This window comes from Anticarsia gemmatalis, chromosome 17 (genome assembly GCF_050436995.1).
Source record: "Anticarsia gemmatalis isolate Benzon Research Colony breed Stoneville strain chromosome 17, ilAntGemm2 primary, whole genome shotgun sequence".
Classification (NCBI taxonomy): Eukaryota; Metazoa; Arthropoda; class Insecta; order Lepidoptera; family Erebidae; genus Anticarsia; species Anticarsia gemmatalis.
In genome coordinates this window covers 9,410,090-9,430,177 of record NC_134761.1, presented here as the reverse complement: position 1 = coordinate 9,430,177, position 20,088 = coordinate 9,410,090, and the positions used below count along the sequence as shown (strand labels likewise).

At 33.1% G+C, this 20,088-nt stretch overlaps 1 protein-coding gene across 1 annotated transcript in view; it reads left to right on the top strand.

Moving 5' to 3' along the window:
* Positions 1-20,088, top strand: part of LOC142979706 (putative phosphatidate phosphatase) — a 131,252-nt gene that overhangs the window by 48,326 nt on the left and 62,838 nt on the right. Inside the window, exon 2 of the mRNA XM_076124797.1 lies at positions 2,928-3,079. Coding sequence (XP_075980912.1) covers positions 2,928-3,079 — 152 coding nt within the window. The remainder of the gene's footprint in view (positions 1-2,927; positions 3,080-20,088) is intronic.

Here is a 20,088-nt window from a genome sequence, read left to right as displayed (position 1 = left end):
AAAACGCATAGTTAATGATTGCAAAAAGGGACTTTTATGGGGTGTATTTATAAAAAAATAACGTTATTCATTTGCAATATGACGCTTAAGATATAAAAGCGCTGAAAGAGAAAATCAAAGGTACTCAAATGTATATTTCACTAGATAAATAGCAATAGAAGTATCGTGTCTAACTCCAACTAATAAGAAAGTAGGAAAATCTATTTTATCTTGTCATGTCGGTACGCCTGCGGTAAAGATCGTGACCGCCAGGTCGGGAAGCAGCAGCAAAATTAATCTACGTTATGGCATAGTTCAACTAAAACGCTATAGGCCACGATATTTCCTGCTTGAGTTAAATATTCCTGTTAAAGAATATCAAACACAGAAATAAATCGATAAAAAATAGCTAAAACGCTCTATCCATGTCAAAACAAAATGCTTTAAGAGTTGTAAATTTCAACACGAAAAAAAATCGAAGATTGGTCTTCAAATTGACACCTGTTTTACTCAAACCACAAAAACCAAAACCCGTATTTACATCATTAACTGTACCCAAAAACTGTTATCTTGATATTATAGGGACGATATATCTCCCATATTCTTCGACGATTCCATAGATGTATCTCCACGGCCACCCCATTTTAAAGTACCTGCTGTTTTTTCTCTCAACAAATGTTTGGACAAGACAATCCGTGAAACAATAGTTAATACTAGCAATGGGGTTAGTTTCGACCAATTTAAATTCTCCACTCAATTTTAATCTTTTCTTATAACATTCTGGTACGTTAATTGCCTGTTCTGATTTATTGTCAGAATACATTTTGGAAGATTTACGATGTGATGGATATTTTTTTTCTGGTGTAAAATGTAGGGTTATTTTAATAGGCTCGTTTTGTGTACATTTGTTGCTTCCTTATGTTTTGTATGGAGAACAAATGGTAGATTAAAGTTAAGTTTGTCATTGTCATGTGTGTCTCATTAGTACGGGCAGTTAGCAGTTAATTTAAGGTGCTTTTGCTTTCTTTGTCGATTTAGCAATGTCTGTAATTGGTTGAGTCTAATCCTGGGCTATTTTTGTTGTTATTCTTCTTTTGTAGACTTTGTTGTAGTAGACAAAGCTTCATTACTTCCTACATAGATTATGTAAAGTAAATATTTTTTGTCAGTGATACTTCAAAGTTTAACCAATATTGGTTCCAATATATGGAAGTATTGGTGACAAACACAATTGTTAAGTTATTAGTGTCTCGCCCACGTTCATCCTTCCCACAGTGAAATTTTATGTTCTCACGACTTGTGAGGGGATTAGATCACACTTTAAAATACATTCGTTCTTCGAACTAAATTGAAATGTATTGTCAAAAATTTTGGCGATATTCTAGTCTGTTTTGATAACTTCATAGATTGTTACACAATTAATGTCATTGATATAATATATGAAACAAAATACAGCAATTTGAATGAACTAGAATGGAGGTGTTTGCTAGTACACACAAACTAACAACTTATTTTTTCATATTGTGATGAAACGGGTCTTAAACGCGATTGAAAATTACAAATTGTGATACATTATTTGTTTACTTGTTTCGATCGAGTTACATCGATCATGGTTACGGGTTGACTGTGCTAGACACATTATAGTAAGCTACTAATAGAATGTTACTACTTTTCTCTTTGAGGTTTCTGTGTAAGACTGTTTAGATATACCTAGATAATCCTAAATCGCCCGCTAGACCATAGTATTTAGCAACTGTACACATTCCAACCCGTCAACACTAATAAGTTTTCGCGCTGTTAGACCTGTCTTATAAATAAACACATAAATCATTGAGCCGTTGTTCACGATATTAATCTTGCTTAACAAGAGGCCGTAAATATTACTTAACCCTTCGTTAATACAGTAGCAAAATATAGTTATTTGTTGAAATCGTAAAACTTGTGGTTGATACAATAGTTTGGTAGATTTGCACATTTGCGTGGTTGGAGAGGTGGTTTCTGATCTACAGTGGAAATAGAAGAGCAAATTATGTTGATAATGAAACAAACTTAGATTAAATGTATGTAATTCAATGGTGTAATCTATTTCTTTTTATTTTAGAAAGAATATTAGCATAATAGGTACTAAGATGCACAACGGGTCTTATGCGGGGTGAAATTTTTCATTGATTAAGGTACCTCATTTATATCCTGACGTTTCGATCGAGTTACACCAATTGTGGTGACGGGCTGACACTCAGTCAACCATCAGCCATGACCTATAGTATCTATACAATCAATATTAAAACTATTTTCGCTATACAACTTTTAATGTATCATAAACATCGTGTGATTTGTTACAAACGTTCACTGAAAACAACGACTACAACAGAATAACAATTAAAATTCATTAATAGTTCCATCATTAAATAAATCATCATTAATTAAAATCCCGGCTCGTTTATACGACACTGTAATTCTTTCTCACAATTGACTTTTACGTCTTTTGTAAGACTGTTGTTCTCATCATCTTGCGCGTTTTACGACTTTGGGGAATATGGGGTGATCCAAAAACCATTCGAAACTGTCCCACACAACCAAATTAAACCCATTACTTTCCCACTATCGGAATTAGGGAGCGTTTAAGTCAGACTAGCTAAGAACGAGCTTGATAATTAGTATTCAATAAAAAAAACTACCTAAGCACTGGGCCAAACGGATATAGCTAACTTTTTAAACTTTAAAAAAAAAAGTGAGTGCGTGTAAATATATATCTCCTTGCCATTTAAATTCCTTGCATTGTCAGTGTCAAAAGCTAGTGCGCTTTACAATCGATATGGATAATATTTTTTTCTGGAACAATAAAAGTATACTGCCTATAAAAGTCTAAACATAGTTTTCCATTTTATGTTTAGCTATCGTGTATTTATACGCGTAAAATGTCTAACAGATTTTTTTGTTTGTTACAGTCGGTTTCCTAATCCTCGTGTTCTACCTATGGGGTACTCCGTACGAGCGAGGTTTCTTCTGCGACGATGAGTCACTGAAGCATCCATTCAAAGACTCCACCGTAACTAATGTTATGCTCTACATCGTTGGCATAGGACTTCCGGTTCTATCGGTAAGTTTTACTTTTCATTTATTTATTTGTGATTTTTCTAACCAGAAAAGACAGGACTCATGGACATAGCTACATTCATAGTATCAGCCTGTTATAGCAGAAGGTGTACCCATAGCTTCGGGGACATAATATATTTGGGCATACGTGGCAACTACATACGCATATTTCATGCACCTCTGTCTTGAGATGCATGAAATATGCCAACGTTCCGTTGCGTTTCATTAACAATGTTAGTCATTACCGTATTTAACTGGGCACGCTACCAAACTCCGGGCTACTATTGCCTGGAACTCAAGTATTTTCCAAAAACATGTTCTTTCTTAGACGTGGAGGATTTAAAGTCCAATGAAAGTTGAATCGTTAGTAGTTATGAACTCAAGTTATGCGTTGGTCTGCTTTTAGAATTTATATGGGTCTACAATTAGCCTAGCGATAGCTTAAATGAACCTTATGCAAAACACAATCATAAGTTTAGAATAACTGCGGAACTCTGCAAGTGCCATTTTAATTGTCAAAGCTAGACTAAAATTATGAAAGCTTACGACGTAATACAATATATGGCGCCAATTCTTAAATGGAACAAGGAAAACATTAAATTAGAACATACAAAGAACTGCAAATACAGTAGTTGGCATTTTGACAAGAAGTACTATTGTGACAAACGCTTGGTGCTTAAATGGATCTAAGCAAGGATAATTGACTGCCTTACTATTAGCAAGTGATCACGAATGCTTACAAAAGCGAACCTTGCGAACTCTTGCACCTTCATTATCATAAGACATCATTTTCACAGAAAATAACTGTAGGATATCTTTAGACGAATTGTCACAGAAAAGGCCTGTTCCAGTCTGTTATTAGATTACTTTCTTTGATCAATCTAAACAGCTGAATATATTGTACTCTCGTGCTTGTATGTACACATCACACAGGTACATAAATCTAAATATTACGACAAATCACGAGATTATAATTATTGTAATGTCGTGTTGTGTCGTAATATTTAGAAGTAAATAGCCTGTCTTTCCTTTACTTTATTCAGATACTATTTTGACATATTATTATCTACCGAGATTGCAAATGACCAAACTTTGCGAGTCACGATTTACCAATAAAGTAGGTTAACAATAATGTCAATAAAATGGGATTAAATCGTAAGACACCTTCTAAATTGGAATATTATACCAACTTTACAATTTGTCGAATTCGTGCAGCAATTGCCATTACAAATAAATACCATTGTAACCTTTGATTGTTCGCCTTTGATCGTATTAATCATCTAATTTAGTATTCGTTCGCAAATATCCCGATTAATTTATTCATCCGATAAGGTCACGCCCGGTTGGGCAATGCTGTAAAATACCAGGAATGTCTGAACAATACAGTGAATACAGTAAGCTAATTCTAATGATACTGAACAACTGCGTGTGCGCATTCATGTGTGAACAGTTTGAATGAAACATCAAGTAAAGGTAAATGAAGTATGCATTGAAGTATTATTTCCGATAGAATTTTATATAATTTTATGTCTGTACCATTATAAAGGGACTGGACTGATAAAAAATGTTTGTTGATTGCGTACAAACATAAAATCACGCCTTTTTCCTGTAGTGGCAGACAGAGGATAAAGAATCCCACTAGCTACGATCCTTACAAATTTGTCTCGCCTCATTCACATCCATACATTGCATAAACCTCCAGATTACATTTTTTTTATTCCCGAGAGTACACTGTAGTTTCGTTCTGAATCTAAAACAGTAGCCAGAATTTAGTTCTAAGCCGACATGCAACAGATAAGTTAATGCAACGATGAAGTGTTAAAATGATTTATTACTACGATAATAATCAACTAAATACGCATACTATTTTAAGTATTGCACCTGATATTACACAATATTTGCATGTAACTTTCTGCTCATACACTTTGTCGACAATTATGTTCACTTCTATTTTCACGACCAATTAGATATTATGATTATAAGCTGAATAATTCATGACTGATTCAAGATAATCATCAGTTTTATGCTCAGATTTATATCTAACGTAAACCGATGCATGAAACTGCCTACTTTCATTTCATTGTTTGATAATTAGATTGAGATATTTAAGTACTACAGAACACGTAAATGGATATCAATATGATAACTGCTTACGCAAATCACGCACCTAAGACATTGACACTGTTTTATTACGTCAATGAATCTTGAAATATGTGCTCTATTTATTTATATTCTTCTCCATTCTGGGTTTTAAAGTTATAGATTTGTCCTAGATTTGTTATTATTTTAAATAATAGCATGGTCAGTTAACTAAACATTAGTATGGTTATCTCGTGCTGATTATTTATAGGTTATAGAACAAATATTGCACGTGTAAAAATGTTTACCACCAATAAGGAAGTAGACTTTTTGCAACTTAATAGAAGTGCCTTGAGTAGGTAAGTAATTTTAGTTATCTTTCTATCTAATCAGGCCACACTCATACATTGTTGAGTATAAGCATTCCCTTCTAAAAATATATATAGTGGCTATTATTAACACCATCATCTTTAACATTATATTATCCATATCCTTAGTCTAAAGGATCTTTTCTCCGAAACTACAAGACTGATTAGAAATAATCTTTCACTAATAGAAATCTGGTCAACATAATTTTAGCTTCTGATGACATCCAGTAGCAATTGTTTTACTTAAAAGACCATGTAAATAATAGATTTTGGTCGATAATGATAAGGTACTTAACTACAAAGCTTCATTTCATCACTGCTGATTAAATATTGGGTAGTCTTTAAGTGGGATTTCGTCACATTATGTATCGGATAGGTTATCTGACACTAACCCATAAGCTGTGAAAGTGGCGAAAAATCTCGTATTCTTTTTAAATGTAGACCACATTGTTGATGTAAAATATACGCTTTCGTGACATAGTTTTTATCGCGAGATTCTTATCATTAACAAGTAAGAAGTAAGTATATTTACCGTTTTGCGAGACCATTGTTGTGTTGTCCTACATCAAGATTTTTATATTTATGTATGTAATTGTTTATTTATTATAATAAGTTGTAGAAGATCATGATAACCTAGTTTTGAGGGTTAAGTCGGGCATGACAGGGCCTACTCGGTGTCGAATTTTGTCTAAAAAAATCTGCCTTATTTTGTATAAATATTTCTTGGAATATATTTTTAAAGCCTTAGCTGCGTTTGGAAAATATACCCTTTAAAAGGAGACCTCTCTTACGTTTTGACCTGTATAAAAAAAAAATATATATGGTATATAAATAAGCGTATAAATTTTCTTTATATCACCCTTGATAGTAACTGCTGTGTAATTATACAAAGTGACGAATGATAAACCCTAGCCCTATAGGAATTTAAAACGTCCCAGCCAACAAAATTATGGCGCCAACCACGTTTGTATAACCAAACTTATACCCAGAATTGTTACACTTTCACGCCATACCACCTTGAGTGTGAACAGAAACATTATACTATTATTTACCATACTTTGTCAACAATTGAACCTGACTTATTGTTTGTCCAATCATTTTTGTGTGCCCACTTATCTGTCCAATATTGGTTCAAGATGTTTGTCACACATTTCTCTTCGATTAGGTAGATATGGCCAATGTTTGGTTTAACTCTTTGCTCGATGGCCCGATAATGAAGTTCGATTGGGTCTATTTTGTTATTAGAACATACCTTTTAGTGGACTTCTAAATATGGTATTTTTTGGGTAAATACTGTTCGGAATTTCAGTTTTGAGGGTATTTTTCGTAAAACATTTTTTGGTGTGCTCACACGTTTACATATTGTATATGTATTATTATGTATTCAGTAACTCCTTGGATACCCGACAGCCAAGCCAAAAAAAGTTAGATAGTTTTCGTTATCCTAGTCATTCTATCCTATCATTCTATCACCTTCCCACATAATATTGGTCTTGCTGGCAGGCCGTAAAGGCGGCAGTAAATGACCAAGGAAAGATACTTCATATATGAAATCCTGTTATATTTATTTTCAATAACAAACATAGTATCCTGTTGACAAATGACCTCGTACCCTTTACCTATTAGTTTTAGCAATCACCTCTAAGCCCTTACATATTAAACCGCACTATTCGTGTTAAGTCGTGTTCTATCTCAATCGTCCAGTTTATTATTATTCAAGTACCGTGATTGCCGTGTCACAGTCGCTACATTAACATAAAGTCTATTAGTTTGCTAAGTTTATAGTTAATAGTTTGTACTGTGTAGAACTAACATAACTTAGGCATGATAATTATTGTAAACTTGTAGTAAGCTTTACCACTAAATTGGCACAATTTTTCCACAATTTTCGTGACAGTACTTACATAACAAGTCTTTTCGGTAAACTTTCATTTTGCTAAAAGCATACCTACCAAGTTTCATTTTGTGAAGTAGAACTTTTGCAAACCTACAAATGTTGGACATTTTGTGTAACTAAAACCGACTATTATCACTAATTTCTTCGTAGATCGAACCTCTGACTTGCTCGCAAATAATAGTAAAAACTATTCTATGTGTTAACCTATGTAGGTTTTAAGCTAGCTTAGCGTATCAAATTTTATTAAATACATACGTTTTGTGTTATTTTGTTAAAGAGTGACAAATAGACATACATCCATCCAAACTTTCGCAAATATAATATTAGTTGAATATTTATAATAGACCATTGGGAATAAAACCAACGCAAAATCAATAGCTTATCAAAGTCTCCGTTATAATTAAAATTTTACCTCATAATCTAGATAAAATCAATATAATTACGTTCGCACCTTAACAACTATAGTGCCTATTACTATTTATGAATGTAAAGTACCTGACCATATAAAGATTATGGCACTTGTCAAGTCAATCATCAATTAGTTATGCAAAGTAGATGTTTATCGTTGACAATGTGTAGCCATGAGTCAAAATGTACTTGCACACGTTTTTATAGTAGTGGAGACAAGGTATTAGTGTTTTTCTTGTAGTTCCATTCGCATTGTATTTTTTTAAATCAATATTCGTATCAGTCAGGCATATAAATCTATCGTTTTGCCAAATGTAATAAAGTTATAACAACGGAATAATTACGAGTAAACTTCGCTTTCATAATTTGAGTATGGATTGACACTGGACAGAGCCTCATCATTATTTCGGAGCATATGCTCATATCCATTATTTATTTTAGCAGTAGTCTGTAAGTAAATAAGTGCAAGTTCACATCAAACCATTTGTTGGTGATCTCAATAAAATAAAAAAAGTAGAACGTAGATTTTTGCCCGAAAACTTAGGTAATGATATGTCTATGCCACCAAAAACATTCTGTAAAAACCTCAAGTCTCGCAGCTCAGTCTTTCTGGCGTAAAAAGTGGTGAGATCTATATAATACCAAGTCGATTAATCTATTTCGTCTCTACTTAAAGGACCTTCTGTCTTAAGTTATTAACATAAGTTATTATCATGCCAATATTAAAAATATTTTACGTTTAAAACAAATAGATCGACTTGGTCATCGCATGATTTGTATGTATTACACTACACAGCACGACGAGAAGTTAATGCTCCTGAAATGTTAATGGCGAATTTGTGTTTTCATGCGATGACCAAGTCGATCTATTTGTTTTAAACGTAAAATATTTTTAATATTGGCATGATAATAACTTATGTTAATAACTTAAGACAGAAGGTCCTTTAAGTAGAGACGAAATAGATTAATCGACTTGGTATTATATAGATCTCACCACTTTTTACGCCAGAAAGACTGAGCTGCGAGACTTGAGGTTTTTACAGAATGTTTTTGGTGGCATCTCACTTCTTTTTGTAGAACGAACATTAGTCCAATTTGTATGGAAAGACGTTTTTTCTTATAATTCAATATATTTTCCTAAGGGAATGTTTTTCATTTTCATGGGCTAAACACCCTTACCCACCCTATATCCCCTCCCGTTATGCCTCGTATAGTATGTACCTATCTACACCTATTATTTATTATTTTCTACAGTAGTAATTATTCTTAACTGCAAATGTAATCTTGTAATCTTATACATTTATATGGGATTACAAAATTAATGTTGCAGTTAGTGTATTTAGAAAACTGGACTGAAATTAGAAAATATTGAATTTTTCCCATGATTAAGACACTAAACCCTACTTGTATTCTAAATTTGAAGCTTCTAAGTCTGCTAGAAGTACCTTAGACTTTTGATGATCGGTGAGTCAGTGAGTCAGTGAGTCAGTGAATCAGTGAGTGACAAAATTCAAAATTTTAACAAGTTGTCATTTTTAAACTACTGGTTCAAATTGACTGAAATTTTAAATATACCGTGTTTATACAATGAATAATTAGTTGCTGAAAATTCAGGCTTCTTGTTTTATCCACAACGACATTATAGGGGGGTCGAAAATAGCCCGAATTGCTTCGAGAAAAGGATGTTACGGCCGTGCCGCTTTTTTTTGCTCGACTTGCGGGGGCACTTCCGTGCCCCCAGATTCTTTCATATATTTGTATAATTATCATAATCGAATAAATACACGACATCTCTCAAAGACGTCTCTCATCGAGACCACACAGCATTCTCCACAAAAATAAAATCAAAAATCAACCTTATTACAACGTGTTAAACAAAAAACGCAGTTAAATATAAATAAATCCACTATCTGTGTCACAATCAAACGATCCCTTACTAATCGGTGCGTGTCAAACTAACGGCGCATGTGGGTTCGATTCCCACGTTGAGTATCGATTGATACCACTTAAATAGCTATAAATAACACGCCCTTGGTTTGTCTGTGTGTTGCGGTAGTGCAGAATGTTTTGCTTTTATTTGCTTAAAGGGCTATTTTCACGGCTTCTGGTTAAGCGTTGGTTAACTTATCTCGTGGAATGTTGATAGATTTATACATTTGCTGTTTTACTTTATCTGTAAGATTGGTTGTTAGTTACTTTTACGTCATGTTTGCTTCAAAGGTTTAAGGTTTACAAAGTAAACGTAAAAATAAAAACGCGTTTGAGTTTATTAACAGAAAGGTTTTTGCACTTTACGTAAAGGAAAAAACACTGACAAAATGGTATTGGGAAGCCCGAAAGGACTACAATAAGATACCATGAGGTGAAGATGTATGGACTAAAAAAAAAATATAGAGATAGCAGGTACCGTAATTGCTTATAATTGCCTACAACTAAAAGCAAAAAGTAAAAAAAAATATTGTAATCTATCTGAAACATATTCTTTTTAATAAAATTGGCACACATTAAATCCAAAATTGATCTTTAATAAAGGTAGCTCACACCGATATTTACAGATAATTTAAAATACCTTTTTCCTATCTAAAAAAAGACTGCAGTAGAGGGACAGTAATAGCTCGAAGATAGAACGCATTATTACATCTAATAAGATAAAAAACCTCATCGAACGAAGTCACGATTACAAATTATACTTCAGAATGTAATATGATACCACACATGTAGTTCGACCACTATAAAAAGCCATCCCTATAATTATTAGCTTATAGAAAACTTGCCTTATCATTATCCACTTCTCAACATCATTTTGTGACATAAATATCAACAGCACAGTAAATTGCTTTATTGCAATCGATTTCTTTTTATCGATGCAAACAAGACATCGAGATCAATCAACTCGGTTACATGTCCGTTAATGTACTCGAGTTTATTCGCCAGACCATCCGGTGCTCGATTTGCTTTTTTTTCTCGATTGTTAGTCACTCGGTTATGCGATGGTTCTGCTTGTTGATAAAAAATATTAAGTTCAATGTCAGACGTCGGAACTGTTTGTAAGTTGTACTTCGAATTTTGTTTTCAGTCTCCCATTAAGATTACATCTTCATTATCATACAATTTTGCTCTGAAACTTAATTAATGGCCAAACTGAATTATAATAGGTACTAAGCTAGTAGTATATTTGTTCTACGGTACAAGTTTTAATAAATAAGCAAAAAGCTAAAACATGAATGAAGACCACACCGTTTGCTCTTATAATTTGCTTTATCTATATAAGTCTTACTACCTCTAATCTAAATCTGTATAGCTTCTTCAAGTACGACGATATCATCGCCTTATAAAGTCTGAAGACGGATTTAACTCCGAATAAAGCCACTCTGCTGATTGCTTACGAATAACATACCATAACTCGTTTCATCTACCTTCTTATATCTAAAATGGTCCATAGAAATGCCAATCGCCATCAGAATAGGTGTTAAAATAACGACGCACTAATAAAAACTAGTTGGTTTTGCTCCGGTCCTTATGTGGGATATATCATTCCGTATTAGGATTCAGAGGTGACACGGGCAGACTATAAATAGGTCTCTGCAAAGATGTCTGTGATGTGTTGAATTGAAATAGGTTTATATTTTCTTGGTTCTATCAGAAATGCACATAAATTAAAACTGTATCGTGTAAAGTATAGTAAGCATTGAACTTTGTGCGCCTGAACTTAGCGAAAATATGCTCTCGTTGTTTTGTCTCCGTTACCCGTACTCCTTGCCAACGTCTCTTGTTTTTTCGCAACAGCTTATTACTATATTGAAAATATAACTTTGAATATTTGTGGTCCATGTATCTAGGAAGTAGATAAAAAAGTTTAAATTTCTTATGGAATTTAGATTGCATATAAAAGTACACTTAGATCTCCATAAGGATGTAATCATCTATTCATATCCGTCTGTACATTGAGAACAGAATAACACACGAATTATAAACTAGCCGTAAAATACAAACAAATAAACAGACTCCAGATATTGATTCAAGAGTTTATAATACCACGTATTATTGAACTACATAATCATCTATCATACTACAGATTCATTTAAAAGCCAGACCGAGGCAATCTTGACGTCACAAAAAATGAAAGAATGCTTGAAGCTTTTTTCTTGTAATCGTGATGTGCAAAAAGTTGCTTTGATAGACGTGTTGTGGCAAGCCGCAGGATGATTGCACGGCGCTCTTGTTTTGTTTTATAACATTTTTAGATCTAGGTTTTGCTGTTATGTTTTACGTGCTTCGAGGTTTCAGGTCTTGTAATAGGTTTCTTATAAATTGAACATTTTCTGAGATCTGCTGATGTACTTTCAAGTTTTATTAAAATCACACTTCCCATTTAGGTGTTCATCGTGCCGTTTCGTACATTTGACGATATAACTATTATATTTTTTGCTTACTATGCGGAATGATAGAGTATTAATCTGCGTATTTTATCTACATTCCACTTATCAATTCCGGCTAATTACCAATTTTATTCATTAAGGGCATTAGCAAAGGCATAATAATATGTTATTTCTGCGTCATTATGTTCGTAATAAAAGTAACGCTACACCCGATCTTTAAAAATTGTTTGAGTAATGCCGAGCAAGTTCTCACTTCGACTACTTTCACCATTTACGCACACGATAATTGAATTCTAATTGCCATACAACTTCAAAAGTGCCCTTTTCTAGGTTACCGGTTCACCTAACACTACACATATCATATCAATTGACCCGCTCTTGCACACAATATCTATAATTACTTCTTCACCTAATTATTGACTTACGACTTCCGCACTTAGCCCTTCATATTCGACACTCAATCTTCACATAAACTATCCCACAATTGTCTCAACTGACCTCAATTATAATCTAAATAGCGTTAGACTCATAAAATAATGCATCATCTATATTTGAAACTATTCATTAAAACTTCCTATCATTATCTGAATCAAATTTCCTCTCCAAATTAAGTACTGTATCGATATTTCGTTACACATTCGCTGTTACGATATATTTATCGTTTCTAACTGTTAATAATTTATCGATAATAATATATTTGGAGATTGCTTCTAGTATATCGATATGTCGTTAATGTATATCAATGATAGTTCTATGCTCGTATATTTCGATAATGGGAGCAAGATCAATAAATTGAAAATTGGTGATAGTTGGTTTAGATTTCGCTGTTTTATCAATATTTGGTTGCATGTTCTTCGCATTTCGAATAGTTGAAATAACTGTTAGCTGAAGATAACCGGATTTATTTGATTTTAAGTTAATACTTCAAGGTTTTCAATGTAGATGTTGTTTCACTAGCTCGGCTATCTATATAGAATTATCCTATTGCGCATATTTAGAATTATCCTTTCGCCTTTGCGAAAAGTGTTTGTCGCTTGGACAGTGACAGAAGATACTCTATTTAAAAATATTTGCCTGTAATTTCTAGTTTATAGCTACAACCTTAATATATCTGTACCTATTAATATGTATGTACTTCCTTGTAGAACTAAGTTTTCGTCCTCCCCCTATGTAGCAAGAAAATATTAAGACACGCCCTTATCATGTTCTGTGTTTACTAATCATCGTGCAGGAACTGGTATTATACTAATAAATTATTTATTGCTTAACTGCTTTTAAAAACAGTTTTACTTCTATATTTGGTGTAGTTTTAATAAAGTCATTAGTCTTAGAATTGCGTGTGGTAGCATTTATTTTGAGGCAGTTAAGTCATCTTGAACATCTCATCTCATTTTCTTCGCTCAGAACTATTGCAAATATTCTAATTTTTACATTTCTAAATGCTTTCTTTGTTGATAACTACGTCTTGATATTCAGTTATCGTCTTGTTATCGTAGAAGGGCTTGTATTTTAAGTTGTTTGTAGTCTAAATTCATATTTATGATTCATTATTTTGATATACAGTTAACATATTTTATTATCTTCAAGTATCACTTAACGGGATTGAACGACTTTTAACGAGACAACAATTGTTTTAATCGTTAAACGTTCGGTAATTATATGATAAATGTGTATTGCTGTCGCCTGTGTTAGGCACGTGAGTTCAATGGCGTCCTTGACATACCAGGAAGATATTTTAATATCTCAATAGATACGTATACTTTTTGGGGAAATGTTTTTATCATTGGGTCTACTATGCCTGAACCGATTTTACATAGGATGATAGATTATAGGTGCCTATCTCAGGAGAGACGGGCAAAAATAAAATAATAAATTATTAATTATAATAGCATGAAAAACACAGGGGTATTATAGTGCGTCGTACATATTTAGAATTTATTGACATGCAGGTTCCGTGACTTGTACAATCACCATAACTTGGACATAAAACATGACAAAGATACCTAATGGTCCTAAGTACATCTCTTGTACATTTTGGAATTGCGTTAAAATTTTTGTAGGGAAAGGTGAATTTAGAAATTGTTGAACCAACATCACGATTTCACGCTTTCGTTAGTCCGTTAGAAATTAAAGTGTCACCACCTGCACCGTTGCATGTAGTAATTGTTTAATGACTTCACTCGTTGAAAATAATTGCGAACCACGTAATTGTTTGCAATTATTTTGTGTAAACTTTTTATTAAAATTCACGGCACATGAACACTTTAACCTACTTTGGACTGTATGTCGGCTGTATGAAAAGGTAAACATACATAGATTATGAATAAATAAACAAACAAAGTGCTGGAAGTAGATTTTTATAAGTAAAAGCTACAAAGTGTAGTCTGAAGTTGCTGTACTGTAATACAGGTAGTAGAGTTAAGGCCGATTTTCGTTTCGGCCATCACAGATTAACTTTTTTCGAGAAATAATGTTGTTTTTATTGACAAATCTATCAAAAACGTCAAAATACAGACGCATGTTAAGCTTGACCCTGAAAAAAAATTACCTATTTATTTAATTCGCATTTCCAGATTTCACTTATGTAGCGTAGCACTTGTGTTATCACAATTAATCTTGTTCTTGAAAAATTTCCGCTAAACGATTATCATCTAAATCTGTTTAAAGGCCGCAATAATTTAATGGCTGACAATAAAACTGCGTTACATCGCTTCCCTGATGTTTGAATAGCAACACAGGGCTTATTACACGCAATAAAATTATATAATTGTACAGTTTGTTTTCAGGAAACATAAATTACTTGAAAGATATCAAAGATAGCGGCTTGATATACAATATTATACGATGATATTCAATTTCTTTAGTAGCCGTTATTTCTTTTCCGTAATTATAACGCGTTAGCTTCTGCTTGCGACTCCGTCCGCATGAAAAGATTTCCCGAAGTGACCTATGCTATTCTAGGTTTTAACTATCTGTGTTTAATTTCGTCAAAATCCGCTAAGTAGTTTTTTCATGAAAAGTAACTAACATAGGTACATACTTACGTCCTCACAAACTGGCATTTAGTAAGATTCTCAAAATTCGGCAAAAGTTGCAGGCAATAATTATAATAAAAAGACAGGCGTCTACTAGGTACTAACTGATACAGTAAAACTGTGACCCTGGCTGGAAATTAAAACATTTCATAAAATTTTTCTTAATTATTCAGTTTTACTTATGTTCAACCACCGCAAACCACCAATCGGTAATTCCGACATTCGTCAATATTTCACCAACAAACCCTGGGTTCTTTATGTCAGTCACACAAAAAAGAGGAATTATTCTGCAGACATTTTTCCAAACGTTTTTTTATTGAAAATTCCCGAACCAATCAACCCCATGAATTCGTAAAGAGAGCATAAAATTAAATCATTTAGCAGCCGCATGAAATGCTACATACTACATAGTTCTGATACGTTTATTATTAAACTAAAAACTAAAACTACTTAAATAGACGAATATGATAAAGAAGGTATGTAATATGGTAAAGTACGTAGGTATCGGAGCAGAATCGCCTCAATAATCCACAAAATTAGACTATCAGAAAATTGAGCCTTTTTCCCTTTTAAGAACTAAACTAAGCCTAAGCCTTAGCATAAATACCAAATACTTATTTATAAAACAACACAGGGACATAGAAATAAGGTTTACGACAAACTAGTTGTCACCGGCTGAAGGTTACTAATCAACATTTTACCATGACTTTGACCCAACGCACGTGGGTTCAAACCAACGCTTTCCGGCTTATTACTTTTAGTGCTTGTGCATTAGCATTTATTGATCGTAAAATAACGATTGCTCTCAGAATAGACGTATGCATCGTAAAGTTGGAGGGTGATGATTTACCTTCATAAGTTTTTGCATGGAGAAAACTATAAAGAAAATGTTTAATGATATTTACTTGGTATTTAGGATGATAGAAGTAGTTTCTCCGTGACGGGGACAGATGTCACTCATACAAAACGTGGGGTAACAAATAAGTTACCGTAAACCTATATACCTATATTAATCGCGTATAAAACCCATTCGAAGTAGAATTGCGTGTAGGATTGCACTTTCTAAGAATGATTGAATATGGGTCTTGCAGCGGCCGTTAAAGCTCTATGCTTAGATCTAAGATGGGTGATATTAAAGTAACATTGCATCGTTTGTTTATTTCTAGCTCTCGTAAATATAATATGAACAAGAAGATCTTCATTCGTAGTTCCTATATTTTTTGGTGATATTTATATTATCCCTTACTATTTATTAATAGATTTCGTTAAGCCTTCACGCAAAGCAATTATCTTTCAAAGTACCCCAGCAGGACCCACTCGGGATAATCCTGTGATCAAATATGACACACGATGACACGACACGTTAATTGAAAGATTGTAGGATCTAAAACAACAAGACATATTGAATAATGAGATGAAGGAGGTTGGTAAAGTCCAGTGAGTCATCTCAATGTTAATAGATGCGTGGTTTACTATTAAAAACCGGTTTGATAGTTCTGTTTGTTTATATAAGATTTTGAGAACTATCGTGGGTTGGCTAGATATCCTCCAAGTGCAGCTGTATTGTGCTGTTTTATTTTATTTTCTTATCATAAAATGCCAAAAACCTAGTCAAGTTAAACCACTACTACTTTAAGTTGAAAGAAATCGTTTTCAATTATCGTATAGATATCGATCGTAGCTTCAGACCCGACTGCAAAATTTCGTAAGATATATATAAGATCAGTTAAGTTTTTAAACAGACATAAACAAAGCTGTCAAACGCAACACCTGTCTTACAAAAATGCATGCAAATCTTCACTTTTTTTCATTGTCAACCATATTTATTTGAAGAAGCATCCATTGCATTAACCTTGACCACTGTCGATGGATCGCTGGCTCGTTGCCAATCGATACGACTGTTCCGATATATCTTACGTGCAAAAGCAAAGGAACTTCCTTTGATCTCCTCTCTTTGGTATAGTTAGTAGTCGACCTTATGTCAAAGTTGTTCAAACTGATCGAAAGCCTTTGATTAGGCCTGAAGTTTGCTGGCTTATTTGGCGATGGTTGAGACTTTGTCATTCATACGCTACTTTTTGTGAAGCAAAGTATCAAAGGTGTTAGCGTACAATCTTCAATACAAAAAATATGTTTGTTGTTAGTATATGTTGCTGTATTGTATAAGTTTGCGTAATAAATGCAATTAGTTACAAAGGTTAAGGAATGTTGCCCAATATTATTGCTTTACGATGTAAAGAGTAACTGCAATATGGATGCACTGAACAGTTCTCTTAGTGAGTGTTACTCGTATATTTTGGAGGTGGATGAACTTTGCCGCATGTAGTTATGTTTTGACGAAAAACTTAAATGATGTCATATTCTGACGTAAATTTTGCTTAATCAATTACTTGCATTCAAAAGATACTTTTTAAACGACCTAAGGTTATCTAGACAGTTGAATATTTTGAAAAGTTTATTTAGGTTAATTAAGATTTATATAAAAATAGGTTATCTCGGTAATGTGCATACCACCCAAGTTGATGATGACATTCAGGTTATACAAAGGACAGTTTAAGACGACGTTTTTGATCTAAAAATATCTACATGTTTGTCTTTATGTGAAGAAACGGCTTTAGTTAATGAAAAACAAATTCAACATAAGCCTTATCTGGAAGAGTTAACATTCTTAACTTGATAACTAGTATTGCTTAATCCAACAAGCTAATAAACTTAAGGAAAACCATCCATCAAAACATATGAGTTCGACGAATTTTACAAATCAAGTTTTGATAAAAAATAAGAGTCCGATATTTACCTTGTCGTAACATAACTTACATGTAGGGAAAATATTGATTTATTACAAACTGTATGACAAGATGTATGGATGTGAAGCAAGGGAAATTTGTAAGGATATACCAAATCTTCGGTCTTTGGTCTCTGCCTATTCCTTTATATCGGATTAAGGCGTGGTTTTTTATATGTATGTTAGTATAATTTCAAATTCTAGATGTATCTTTTATTACGAGAGGCTGCCTATTTTTATACATGTAATATGTACGATATTTCTGTTCTTTTAATTCTTTTCACTGGCAAGTAGTAACTGTCAAAGATTTATGTCTTCGGTTTTACACAAATCTAATTTTGTGTTTATTTTAACGTTGCGTCAATGTTGTATTTTTAACGGATCGTTTTGGCTTCTGTGTCATGTGATGTGAAGATAAACAAACGTTTCGTCATTGTCCTTTGAGAAATTACAAGTGCCGAGCTTTAAGAGGTCGCAATTTGTTTGTACGATGATGTTAAGTGTGTCGAACGCTTTAGCCAGATCCATGAACCAAGTGGGTCCCGACACATTTTGTAAAATGGTGGCAGGGATCGAATTTGAAATCATATATAATTTGATCGAGTCAGATTCGTGCTTATGTCGAATCGTACTATTAAATTACAAACTAAAGCATGTTTGAATGCTGGTCACACTTTAATTCGGTGTTAAATTATGGGCTAGTTTGTAATCTAATTCGGATTCAACTCCAGCGATTTCAATTTCGATCTATCAGGAATAAGCGGCCTGCTTTTATTCTTTTTTTATATTGATTTTTGTTGCTACTTGAAAATAAAAACAGATTTACTCCCAATTGTTTGACAAATAAAGTGTTAAAGTTGTTTTTTTGACAATGTTGCAGAATCGTGATAACCACATGCGGGTGCTAAATGTTTTTGCTAATGTAGTTTTCAATGTCATTTCCTGTTTCTCAATAGTTTTCTATTTTTGGACTATTGTCACTTTTTATCGGTGTTTAAATTATCGACTGTTTGAATACTTAACTTCGTTTAGTCGAAGCAGAAAAATCCATTTTATGTATTCTATGATATTTGCGATAATTACTACACTTTACAGAAAACAAGGCCTTGTTTGCCATCCACAGGGATGACTTTGAATGAACTTCATCTTTGAAATAAATACATTTAGTCACGTCATTTCTATGATCCACACATACATATTTAAACGATACCATTGTATTTCAAAAAAATAAAATGCTGCAGTTGCCTTATGCATTCCCCAAAAATCTGGGTACATTTTTGTTCCAGAGCGTTTCCACGTTAATACACGAACAGTCGCATGTAGCGTGCATTATTAAAATCACGCAGCCTGTTCATAGTTCACTTGTTTAATGAAGGCATTGCGAACGTGGTTTCAGACACGGACGTGTTCGTACTTATCATTAATTACATACTAGTTTTAATACCATCATCTGTTTTGACAATATGCACTAATATTACTAATGCTAATGATACTTTGTAAATTGAGTTTTATTTTGCATTTGTATTGTTGGTTTTGAAATTTTGTTTCAAAGATTTCTTGGATATTTATGATATCTTGAAAATCAACTTTATGGTTAGCTAAGTAATTTGTCAACGGCTTCTGCTTTACTTGTTTTAAATTAAGAGGCTTTTACGATTTGTTGATAATTTTATAAGGTATCTATTACTATCTAAAGAGAGGAAGGTATTAGCTACATAGTTTGTTGCGTTAATATCTCTCTAATACGCTCTACTATAATATTATATTTCTAACATTTATTTAATTTCCAATCGTAAAACTGATATGTTTTGGATATACCTTTTCAATCAATGCAACTCATTTTTCATGTCCTCTTGGTTCTATCTCTACGAGTAAAATCACGGGTATGAAACTAGTAATACATAATATTTAATTTCAGATATCTGAATTGTCCTTGCTCGTTCCGTATCATCTCTCTGTGTCACGTGCTTTGAGAATATTATCTGCAAAAATATTTGCTAGTTTCAGTAATTTTTGTCTGTTATCATTATTGTTTAATATTGTTAATTACCGACCACACATT